Here is a 10,827-nt window from a genome sequence, read left to right on the forward strand (position 1 = left end):
GATCGGAGTACTGTTTGCTGTTGACAAGGCTGGATAGCATTGAGACGAAGAGTATGTTGACAGATTAATTCCACGCATTCGGATGTCGAGACTCGATCTGTCGCGGGATGAGAGTGGAAGGGTCGGCCAATCGAGGTGCCACATTGGCAGTCGTCAGCCCATCTCCACACCACTTTTTGAAAGGCGTTTGGGAATAATGAAACTCGGGAATAGGCACTTGCCTGACACCAGGGCACGGGCTCGTGGGCGCTGGCCGTTGGTACTGGGCAAACGGAGCCAGCCCCCCAAAGAATAAGGCGGCCATTCCCAAATGGGGTCAGATGGAAGGAGCCAAGGGGTTTAGCGGGCCTTTAGAGCCCAGAAGCAAGCCACTGGGCTTGGAAAGTCTGGGGCACGCCCGGTGCAGCGCCTATCGTTAGGCACTAGCCGCCTAAGACCAGTCCTTGTACGAGTATTCCGTACTCTGGTACTTGGAGCTCACTGGATTGAACTGGTATGGCTCTCGAGCAAAAGGCGTGACGACGAAATGTCAATCCCACCTCCCTCATCACCATCACTCAACCCGATCCCATCAGTCTATGAACAATGACAACATGACGGACAACAGGAAATAATCATGTCCTAACCTCTCCCCCGCAAGTCTCAGCTCTTGAACACTTTTCGTCGCATAATCCAGCAAGTTCCACGTTTCGTGTTTCCCGGGAAATTCCTCTTCCGCACCCGACTGCTTCAAATGTGTACCTGGCAAGCTGGATTGAGAACCATCGTCACACACTCCCGAGCAGCGATCTTACATGAGTCCTCCCAGAGATAAAAACACTTCGAGACCTTCCCGATTCCTGCCAGAAGACCGATTCCTGGTCAGCTTGAAGCCTGACCAAGTCCGTTCCAAGAAAAGCTGCTTACGCCAGGCTGTGCCACCGCCGGCTGCTTCGTCACTCCTTCCCCTCACCGCAAAGAAATCATGATCGGAAGAAACCGTGTAAGGGGCAATAGTCACATTGGCCACATAGGGTGGTAGCAAATGATTTAATACTTTTCATACTGTCCTCACTTCAACTTCTTTGTTTTCCTTTCTGCCCAAAAAGACCTTTCTTCGACAGCGTCATCATCATGAATTGCCCCTCACGCACAGACGACACCGAAGCACACCCGGACTGGAACCAGAACCCGCAGGCCCTGAGCTCAGACCTAACGACCAGAGCAGACCTCAATGGGATTGTGAATCTCAGAGAAGAGAGACGCACAGAGTCAAGTCCGGATAATGACGCCCAAGAAGACATTCGGGTCATGCCTGTCGACAGTCCAGAATCACCCTCCCGTGTCCTCAAATCACCCACCGCTGTCAAGGTTGATCCGCTGGAGCAGCAGCGAGCGGCCCTTCAACAAACCCACCCTCGAGGATTTCAGTTCTTCAGCTCCCCAAGTGCCTTTTTGAACAAGGCTATAAACACAGCGCAAAAGTATGCAAAATTCGTGGGTCCGGGTTTTCTCATTGCCGTTGCCTACATCGATCCAGGAAACTATGCTACGGATGTCGAGGCAGGCGCGGCGACGAGATATGCTCATTTATTCATCATCCTGATGTCCAATCTGTTTGCCATCTTCTTGCAATCTCTTTGCATCAAACTAGGGAGCGTCACCGGGCTCAACTTGGCTGAAAATTGTCGGAAACATTTGCCCAAGTGGTTAACTCTTGTTCTTTATTTGTTTGCGGAATCTGCCATTATAGCAACAGATATTGCAGAGGTAAGTCAGGCTCTTTGCTGAAGCGGCTTGTTCTGTTGATATCTATCTAACCTTGAATCATCCAGGTCATCGGTTCAGCCATAGCCCTAAATCTTCTCTTGCACATCCCTCTGATTGCAGGATGTGCAATAACGTTGGTGGACGTCCTGATTCTTCTCCTTTTCTACCGTCCAAACGGCTCTATGATGCACCTGCGTCTGTTTGAGTATTTCGTCATGAGCCTCGTCCTTGGTGTTATGGTATGCTTTTGTATACAACTCTCATTCATCAAAGACACCAGTGCCGGAGAAGTATTTAAAGGCTATCTTCCGTCTTCGGCAGTTGTTGAAGGAAACGGTGTCTATTTGTCCTGCGGTATCATTGGAGCAACAGTCATGCCTCACTCTATCTTTTTAGGCTCTGGTGTTGTGCAGCCACGTCTAAAGCAATTCGATACGCAGAACGGGCACATTGTCGCGGGCGAGGAATCAGACAATGAAGAGGAGAAATACGTGCCCTCCATCTATGCTATCCGAGCCTGTCTCAAGTACTCGATCGTGGAGCTTGCTTCTTCCCTCTTCACTTTTGCCTTGTTCGTCAACTCGGCCATTCTCATTGTCTCAGGAGCGTCGCTTTATCCGGAAACAGAGGCGACAGAGGCAGATCTTTTTGGCATCCACGACCTGCTCAGTAAGAATCTTTCCAAGGCGGCAGGTACTATTTTTGCGCTGGCCCTTTTACTGTCGGGCACATCTGCTGGCATCGTCTGCACCATGGCGGGCCAGATGGTGTCTGAGGGCATGCTGCACTGGACTGTGAAGCCCTGGGTACGCAGGCTGATCACCCGATCCATCAGCATCGTCCCCAGTATCATCATCGCAGCAGCAGTGGGCAAAGAGGGCTTGAACTCGGCCTTGACTGCCAGCCAAGTGTGCCTCAGTGTCATCCTGCCATTTGTCACTGCCCCCCTCCTCTGGTTCACCTGTCGAAGCCACATCATGACTGTGAGGACGGACAACAACGGGGAAGCGGTGAATATGCGGAATGGTTGGATTGTCACGATCCTTGCTACGATCATCTGGCTTGTGCTGGTAGTGATGAATGTGGCTTTGCTGGTGCTTGTTGGACTGGGAAAAGCGTAACGTTGAGACCTCTTCTCGATCGGTGTGGAAGTTGGGATGTTGTGTGGTAAAGGGGGAAACATGATAAGTCTCGATTCGCTGCCATGTGTTTCCTCGCAGCCGACTGGATGGGAGATGTTGGGTGGGAATTGGTGGGTTCTGGCGCTACATAAAGATATGGAAGGTAGATACATCAAAGCATAGATAGCTCAAGCCCACGTCCATTCAAGATGTGGCGGCCTGAGGAGAGACCTCGGCAGGTTGCTTCATCCTTTTCTTCGCCTCCTCGCTCAACTTATCCGCCTCTTCTCTAGTAGATTCAGGCAACTGACCCAAATTTCCCAGCTTATCGAAGAACCATATCCGAAACTGTTTCAGAATGAGTTAGCACGGCTATCCAGAAGTAATCCCCTCAAGAGAAAGGCAAAGGGCAGGAAACTCCCTCTTACCCCGTCAAATGGCGTGCCCTGCCCGTGACTCGGCTCGCAGATGAAGACGAAATAGATGATTGTGGCCGTGATCAACGTCTGCTGTAGCAGCTTTATGGCCTTGTTCCACCTGGGCCGCGCCCACTTCAAGGCGGCCCTCCTCCTGTACGTCTTCTCGAAGTGGAACTGTTGCTTGGGGTCGAGGTTGCGGAAGTCGGGCGGCCACTTCTTGCGCGCGCGATACGGGTTGTTGGTCACGCGGAAGGGCGCCGGCGTGTACGACGCGGACGGCTTGGGCGCGATGCCCAGCAGCGACAGGAACCATGTGTACGGCGTCAGTCTGGTGCCTGGGATTTCGACCGGCGGAGGCGGGGAGCGGGACTTTGGGTGTGCATAGAGCGGTCGTGGGGTGGGGAGGGAGGAGAGAACTGAGGAGGAGGAGGGTGATGGGAAGCTGTCGTAGGATGCGTCCGGCTTGGGTGACGATGCAGTCGAGGGTGGTGCTACCTGGCGGGTGAAGTTTGAGGGTGCGTATGGCGACGGAGAAGAAACGGCGTGGGATGAAGCATGGCGGCTGCTACTTGGGACGATGGAAGTGCGCCGACAATGCTTCATGAAGACCAGAGCGCGAGAGGCTCTCGCAGATGCCGCCATATCTGTAATGCGGCGAGGGGAATATCGCGAGTGCAGGCGTGCTGAAGCTTGCAATGGGCGACGAACTTGTCGGTTGAGCACAAAACGAACGAGGTCTTGGAAAATGCAGTCGGAAGAATAGATTTTCCGGTCAGCATATGAATACTCGCACCACCTGAATTAGGCAACGGCTCCGGTGGTTCTACAATAATAATCATCGGAGTGACCGGTGACCGATCCATGACCTCATTCGTAGTTGTTGCGCTGCAACACGCACATGCCTCGGCATCAAGCAATCCAACAAACGCATATGCTACAGAGAAAATTGCCAGAAACAGATTGAAGACGGTTACATGGACCGTGTGACTTCAGTGATCATAAATCATTCAGACATTTCCCACACTCCTTGATCCTCTTCTTCTCGTTCTCTCCTTCTCATCTTGACTCCTTTCACGTTTATTTCCTTTGCTACTTTTCATAGTGATTCTGCCCTACGAGCCAACATGTCTGCTGGTATGTAACCCCTCCGTGCGATCTGTCCTCGTGTCACTAACATGTGAAACTCTGGCATTATAGCACAAGCCCGCCTCTCCCAGGTTTCAAGCCACCTCGGTGGCAGTAAGCAGTCCATCCTCTCCAAATCGCCCGACGACGTCGTCGTTACCTGTGCCATCCGCACGCCCTTCACGAAAGGCGGCAAAGGTCTCCTGAAGGACACCGCCGCCGCGGACCTATTGGCACTCACTTTCAAGAACCTCATTGAGCGCTCAAGGATAGACCCTAGTCTTGTCGAGGACATTGCCACGGGCTGCGTGCTTGCTCCAGGAGGTGGTGCCACTGAATACCGCGCAGCTGCTCTCGTTGCTGGCTTTCCGGAATCGACCGCTGTCAAGTCCCTCAACAGACAATGCTCCTCTGGTCTGCAGGCATGTGTGGACATTGCCAATGCCATCCGAGCCGGCATGATCGAGATTGGCATCGGCTCAGGTGTTGAGAGCATGTCTTCCCAGTACGGACCCGGTGCGGTCACTGAATTCTCCGATCTTCTGGAAAACCACATGCAGGCCGCAAACTGCAAGGTCCCAATGGGTGTCCTCTCAGAACAGATGGCAAAGGACCGCAAGATTGCTCGCGCTGAACAAGATGCATTTGCCGCCTCATCATACCAAAAGGCTCTCAAAGCACAACAAGCCGGCCTCTTCGACGAGGAGATCGCCCCCATCACCGTCAAATACACCGATCCCAAGACCGAGGAAGAGAAGACGGTGACGGTCACAAAAGACGATGGTGTCAGACCAGGGATCACGGCCGAGTCCTTGGGCAAGATTCGTCCCGCTTTCGCAAAGGATGGCTCCATCCATGCTGGCAACGCTTCACAGATCTCCGACGGTGCCGCTGCGGTCCTGCTCATGAAACGCAGCACCGCTGAACGTCTGGGCCAACCCATCCTGGGAAAATTTGTGGCAGCCTCTGTGGTTGGTGTGCCGCCTTTGCTCATGGGTATCGGGCCGTGGAAGGCTATCCCCGTGGCGCTCGAGAAGGCTGGTATTTCCAAGGATGATGTGGACATCTACGAGATCAACGAGGCCTTTGCAAGCCAATGTGTCTGGTGCGTCAAGGAACTGGGCTTGCCTTTTGAGAAGGTCAATCCCAAGGGCGGTGCCATTGCCTTTGGCCACCCCCTAGGCTGCACTGGCGCCCGGCAAGTGAGTACCCTCTTCACGGAGCTGAAGAGGACGGGCAAGAAGATTGGCGTGACGAGCATGTGCGTGGGCACGGGAATGTAAGTGTTTTCTTCTCTTTCTTGCTTTCTTGCTTTCATCCCCCCACCCTTTTCTGTGTCTTCTGAGTTCTCCGCTAACAAATTATAGGGGCATGGCTGCTGTATGGGTCGCCGAGTAGTACAAGAGAAATACTAAAATATACCACCAAAGTACAATATTAGAATCCGGGTCCGCAAGAATAGGGAAAGAAAAATAAAAGCAGAACAACACGATCCGATCAGGTCTGAAGATGCATGGCCACTTATGTACAACCCCGGTTTCATACCTCCAGGCCTTGTGGTCTTTTCCCCAAGCTACTTTTCGACTCTGGAAGTTGTGGGGGGGAGCTATCTGCCACCGCCTCGGCGCGTCTCTGAGTGTATTCCTCTATGGCGGCGCAATGCGAGTTAGCAAGGACTTGTGTGTCTCCGGCACTGGTGGAAACCAGGGATACTACTGGACACTGGAGAACGAGACTGGACTGGACTTGTACGTGTAGCTGGTGTACTGTCGGTATCCCCGGCAGGTACATACTCACCGTATTTGTACTTGTACTTGCTGGATACATTGGCATGCTTGTAGTGAATATCATACAAGACTGACTTCTCGATGAGACGGTTTCGATCTGATGGATCTGACTTGTCAGATGCCAGCATCAATCCAAACCAAACATGGATAGCTAGCTAGGTCAGGTAGCTAGGTAAGGTTGCTGGCAAATCGCAATCAAGGCACATGGAATATCCGTTGCTGTTTCTCACCTGCAATTGTCATTATCGAGCCCAAGTTTCTACCTAGCTATCTAGGTAAGCTGATCTGAATGAGCCACACCAGTCCATGTCACTGTGTCTCCGTGATGAATCTTAGCACACACCCTAGCCCTAGCTTCCAGCTGCCATCTCTCGCCTTGTGTCAATGTCTCGTTCCCCCTGCCGAATCCCTCTCAGCCAGTCATTCGTTCAATGTACCCGGCTCCATACCGCTTGTCCTTGTCAATAGTCACCCAGCCCAATTCGTTGATTTCAGCTCCTGTTTGATCAACTGTCTCTCGCTCATCCATTTTCATAGCCACCTTTGATTCAATTCTTTCTTTCGCCTGTGGTTGCAATGGTCGTCACCATACCCGAAGATGTGTAACGAAGCCTCAATCAGCACAACACCAATGTCTCCTCTGCCACGCTCTTATCTCTCGGTCCGACTGTCATATTTGCCATCTCGTGTGGTGGTTACGTTTCCTTCTTGTCCACTCAAGCCTCGTGCATATTCAATTTCCCATTGATCCTCAGACCGGCCATCAATGCCCTCAAATCGCGGCTCACCTGCGAAATGCTCGACGCGTTGACCTCTCCAAACCGTGAGAGGGAATGAAAGAGTGCTTCGGAATCGGTCTCACTGGGGTCATGGTAGTCTGGACCTGACAGGCGCACGCCGGCAGGATGGGATGCACTGTCGTAATCAGAAGTGGTCGAGGACGCAGCGGATGCAGAGCTGGAGTCTGACTCGTACCCGTCCTTTTGACTCTTTGAGGCAATCGATGGTCTGGGTTTGCCCTGCGACTTGGCGTTTGACTTGTGATGATTCGTCTTGCCCGTCTGTTTTGCCGTGTCACTGTCGCTCTCGCCACTATCCTCACTCCATCCATCATCATTCTCACTTTCCCAACCCTCTCCATCACTATCACAATCTTCCGCGTCTTCATCCACTGCTGCCACCACATCCTTGAAGGTAAGTGACTTGGACGTCGGCACCTCATAAACTTCGGTTACCTCGATCCACGTTCTGACTGTGCGTTTCTCGCCGTGGTCCCCGGCCTCTCGCTTGACCGAGTGCTGATGTCGCACGGTGCCATACGTGGTGATTTTGCTCACGTGCTCTGAGAGGTCGAGACGAGATACTTGAGATCTGACGCTGCGGAGCGTTGGCTTGGATCTGAGCAGGCTGTATTTGGCAGACTTGGCCGAGCGTGGGGATCTGTTCTGCTTGTTCTGTGGGTTTGCAGATATGGCGCGGTCCTTGCGGTCATGAACAGCTGCAGGGTGCTTCTGCTTGGGTGTGTCCTCGACCTTTGCTTGTTTTTCACCCTCCTTCTCTTCACTTTCGGCAGTCGCCAACTCTGCCATCTCTATTTCTCCACCTCTCATCTTCAAAGCTCGTTCCTCAGATCCGGACGCTGCGTCGCTTGTCGTGAACGTACTGTTCGCCCTGCTTCTCACGTCCGAGATCCCGAAGGTCCTGCCCTGGTCTCTGACCCATTTCTCCGCGGTTTCCGCATCTTCACGACTAGCCAGCTCAACGGTATATTCATTCTTCAACAGTCTCGGTTTTCCACCCCTCGCAACCTTGGCATCCACAAGTCCTTTCTTGATGGCGCGGGTTTCTTTTTCGAAGGCTTCCGGGTCCGTTGCATGCTGAAGGCGGTACTGTTCAACAAGCTGTGGTTCAGAGATGCGGTGGAGACTCGGAAGAGTGGGCATTGACAGCGCTGCTGCCACTGAGTGTGTCTTGTGGAAGATGGTGTCGGGAGGTGTGGGAGGTGGAGGTTGTATGAAGCCACGCGAGCGTTGAGAGTCTGTGGTCGCTTCAGTTTCCGCTTGAGAGGCATTTGCTGGTGTCAGGTCGTCGTTGGCGTAGGTGTTCTGCTGGTCCTTAGACCCAGACCCTCCACCGCCGTGGAAGCCAGCGACGACTTTGGGAGCATTGCCACGTTTGTCTGCATTCTTTGTCTTCATGGGTTTGTCTGGTTGGTCGCTGTCGTCGCTGTCATCCTCTCCTTTGCCTTTTGCCTTTGTTTTCCTTGCGTCTTTCACGGCATCACGCCAGAGGCTGATCAACTCGCGTGCTTCCTCGCTCGCTTCGATCCTGGAGATTGGACCCCAGCTGACCTTCTGCACAGGATCAGTGGTTTCGGTAACTACTGTACCACCAGGCATGGGGCATTGTACCGACATGACAGGCACAGACTCAGCCTTGGTTTTGGTAACACCACTGTTGGACTGGCGTCCGTGGCGGGCACCCTTGTCAATCTCGCGCATGTGGACAGGGACTCTCATGCTAGGAAACACCGCTTTGTGGTATTTGTTGCTCGTGGCTGACATGAACTTTTGTGGCTTTGCGGAAGCAGAACCAGTGGCACCAGGTGTGGCCTTGCTAGCTTCGGCTGAATTTGTAAGTCGTCTAGCTGCTGCGCGACTTCTCAAAAAGGCGAGACTGGGCGTGGGATCATGACGAGGTTTACCGCCAGTGCCAGTGCCTGTGTTGCCCTTGCGATATTGTGCGGGATCAACTCCATCACCTCGCAGCCCACCATCTGAGTCGCTGTCAGCGCCTTGTCCCCAGGTACTACTCATCATTGTGATTGCACCGCAGCTCGCGCGGCTTGAGGGCTGACGAGTGAGGCTTTGCAGCAGAACAGGGATCCGGTGCAAGATGTGACCTTGTGGAGTCTCCCAGGCAGACCAACGGCCAGGGAAGAGGTTGAACGCGCGGGTCTAGGGGCGGTGGACGTTTGACTCTCGCGCCTCAAACTGTCTCTCAGGTCAGCGCGATGAAAGAGGAGCGCGCAGCAACGATACAACCGATGGCGATGGCGCGGAATAGGGAAGGAGCAATCTTACCGAAGGCTCGGAGAACACGGTGCGCCAAAGGTAGGTTTCGTGGTGTGCGACGGAGGCAGGGAGTGAAAGTGAGGGTAAGGCAAAGACAAACAGCCTTCGTGATACTTAGCGAGGACAGGACCAATTTCACATCACTTCACTTCACAACAACGACAGCGAGGTAACGTGACAACCGCCAAGCGGCAACGGACTGGAATCACTGTTCTGCTCTCAAGGAAATTGATCCGAGAGTCACATACGCCAGGCAGGAGACTTCTTTGTGATCAGAGTCTTCAATCAGGACGACACTGTCTGTCTGGCTTCTGTCAAAAGGGGGGGTTTTTCCCACGTCACCATACGCGATCAGATCAATAGCCTTGTCTCTTCTTGGGCATGTACGGCTCTTCGAGGTATTTGATATCCTCGTCGCTGAGCTTGATCTTGCACGCCTCGACTGCCTCGTCCATCCTCTCCTTCTTGTTCAAGCCCACAATCGGGCAGACGTCCTTCTTGCTCAGACACCAAGCAATGGCAATCTGGGCCATGGTCTTGCCCATCTTCTTGGCCACCTCCTCGACCCTCCCCACGATCTCTTCGTCGACTTTGTCTTCTTTGGCGCGGATCCCAGTCTTCAGATAGGAGTCCGTCTTCTCACGCAGAGTGTCTCGGGTTTTATAAGGACGGGCCAAGGCTCCGCGTGCGACGGGCGACCATGGCACCAGACCGACGCCCGTGTGGTTGCAGTAAGGGATCATCTCGTTTTCTTCTTCCCGGTAGATCAGATTGTAATAGTTCTGCATCGAGATGAACTTGTGCCACCCGTGCTTCTCGGCGACATTCTGCAGTTCCTGAAACTCCCACGTCGCCATACTAGAGGCGCCGATGTAGCGGACCTTGCCGGACTCGACCACATCATTGAGCGCCCTCATGATCTCTTCGCGTGGGACCGACCGGTCGAGACGGTGGATCTGGAGGACATCGATGTAGGTGCCCAGCCGCGCGACACTCTTATCCACTGCATCGAGGATGTGTTTGCGGCTGAGACCCGTCTGGTTCAGCATGTCGCCGTCATTGACCGAGCTGGCGGCAATGCCACCGCCGGGGGTGTCCGGAGTCACGCCGAAGTAGCACTTGCTCAGAATCACCAGGCGCTCGCGGGGGATGTTGTATTGCTTGATGGCCTTGCCGATGATCTGCTCGGATCGACCGTGGCTGTACACGTCGGCAGTGTCCCAGGTCCGGATGCCGACCTTGTACGCATATTCCAGCAGGGGCAACGAGTCTTCTTCATTCAGGACCCAACCTTGCCACTCTGGGGTGCCGTAGGACATGGCGCCCCTGTTCCAACCCGAATTAGCATCACCTCCTCCAGTCTGTGGATGGTTCTGGGTCGTGAGTACTCACAGGATGACCTTGGAGACCTTGAGTCCGCTCTTACCGAGGTTTTGATACTCCATTCTTATGAACCGTCTGTCGAAAGAGATGGTTTGATTCTTTGGGGACTTTGGTCGAAGGTAAAAAAAAACGAATAGGTTCTGACGTGCAGGTTTGGCTACCTTTTATA

The 10,827-nt window shown here is 53.4% G+C and overlaps 5 protein-coding genes across 5 annotated transcripts; 2 read left to right on the top strand and 3 right to left on the bottom strand.

Moving 5' to 3' along the window:
• Nucleotides 1-1,113: 1,113 nt before the first annotated feature.
• Nucleotides 1,114-2,870, top strand: AYO20_07825 (hypothetical protein; the record flags this gene model as incomplete). The annotated part of the gene is made up of 2 exons (XM_022646109.1): nt 1,114-1,749; nt 1,815-2,870. The coding sequence occupies 2 exons, from the start codon at nt 1,114-1,116 to the stop codon at nt 2,868-2,870; spliced, it is 1,692 nt and encodes a 563-aa protein (XP_022497903.1).
• Nucleotides 2,871-3,074: 204 nt separating this feature from the next.
• On the bottom strand, nt 3,075-3,931 carry AYO20_07826 (hypothetical protein; the record flags this gene model as incomplete). The annotated part of the gene is made up of 2 exons (XM_022646110.1): nt 3,075-3,218; nt 3,299-3,931. The coding sequence occupies 2 exons, from the start codon at nt 3,929-3,931 to the stop codon at nt 3,075-3,077; spliced, it is 777 nt and encodes a 258-aa protein (XP_022497904.1).
• Nucleotides 3,932-4,413: 482 nt separating this feature from the next.
• Nucleotides 4,414-5,697, top strand: AYO20_07827 (hypothetical protein; the record flags this gene model as incomplete). Its single annotated transcript, XM_022646111.1, has 2 exons — nt 4,414-4,423; nt 4,487-5,697. 2 exons carry the CDS (start codon nt 4,414-4,416, stop codon nt 5,695-5,697), a joined length of 1,221 nt encoding a protein of 406 aa, XP_022497905.1.
• Nucleotides 5,698-6,917: 1,220 nt separating this feature from the next.
• Nucleotides 6,918-9,017, bottom strand: AYO20_07828 (hypothetical protein; the record flags this gene model as incomplete). Its single annotated transcript, XM_022646112.1, has 1 exon — nt 6,918-9,017. One exon carries the CDS (start codon nt 9,015-9,017, stop codon nt 6,918-6,920), a length of 2,100 nt encoding a protein of 699 aa, XP_022497906.1.
• Nucleotides 9,018-9,631: 614 nt separating this feature from the next.
• AYO20_07829 (hypothetical protein) lies at nt 9,632-10,594 on the bottom strand (the record flags this gene model as incomplete). Its single annotated transcript, XM_022646113.1, has 1 exon — nt 9,632-10,594. One exon carries the CDS (start codon nt 10,592-10,594, stop codon nt 9,632-9,634), a length of 963 nt encoding a protein of 320 aa, XP_022497907.1.
• Nucleotides 10,595-10,827: the final 233 nt, after the last annotated feature.

This window comes from Fonsecaea nubica, assembly GCF_001646965.1.
Source record: "Fonsecaea nubica strain CBS 269.64 chromosome Unknown Scaff57, whole genome shotgun sequence".
Lineage (NCBI taxonomy): Eukaryota > Fungi > Ascomycota > Eurotiomycetes > Chaetothyriales > Herpotrichiellaceae > Fonsecaea > Fonsecaea nubica.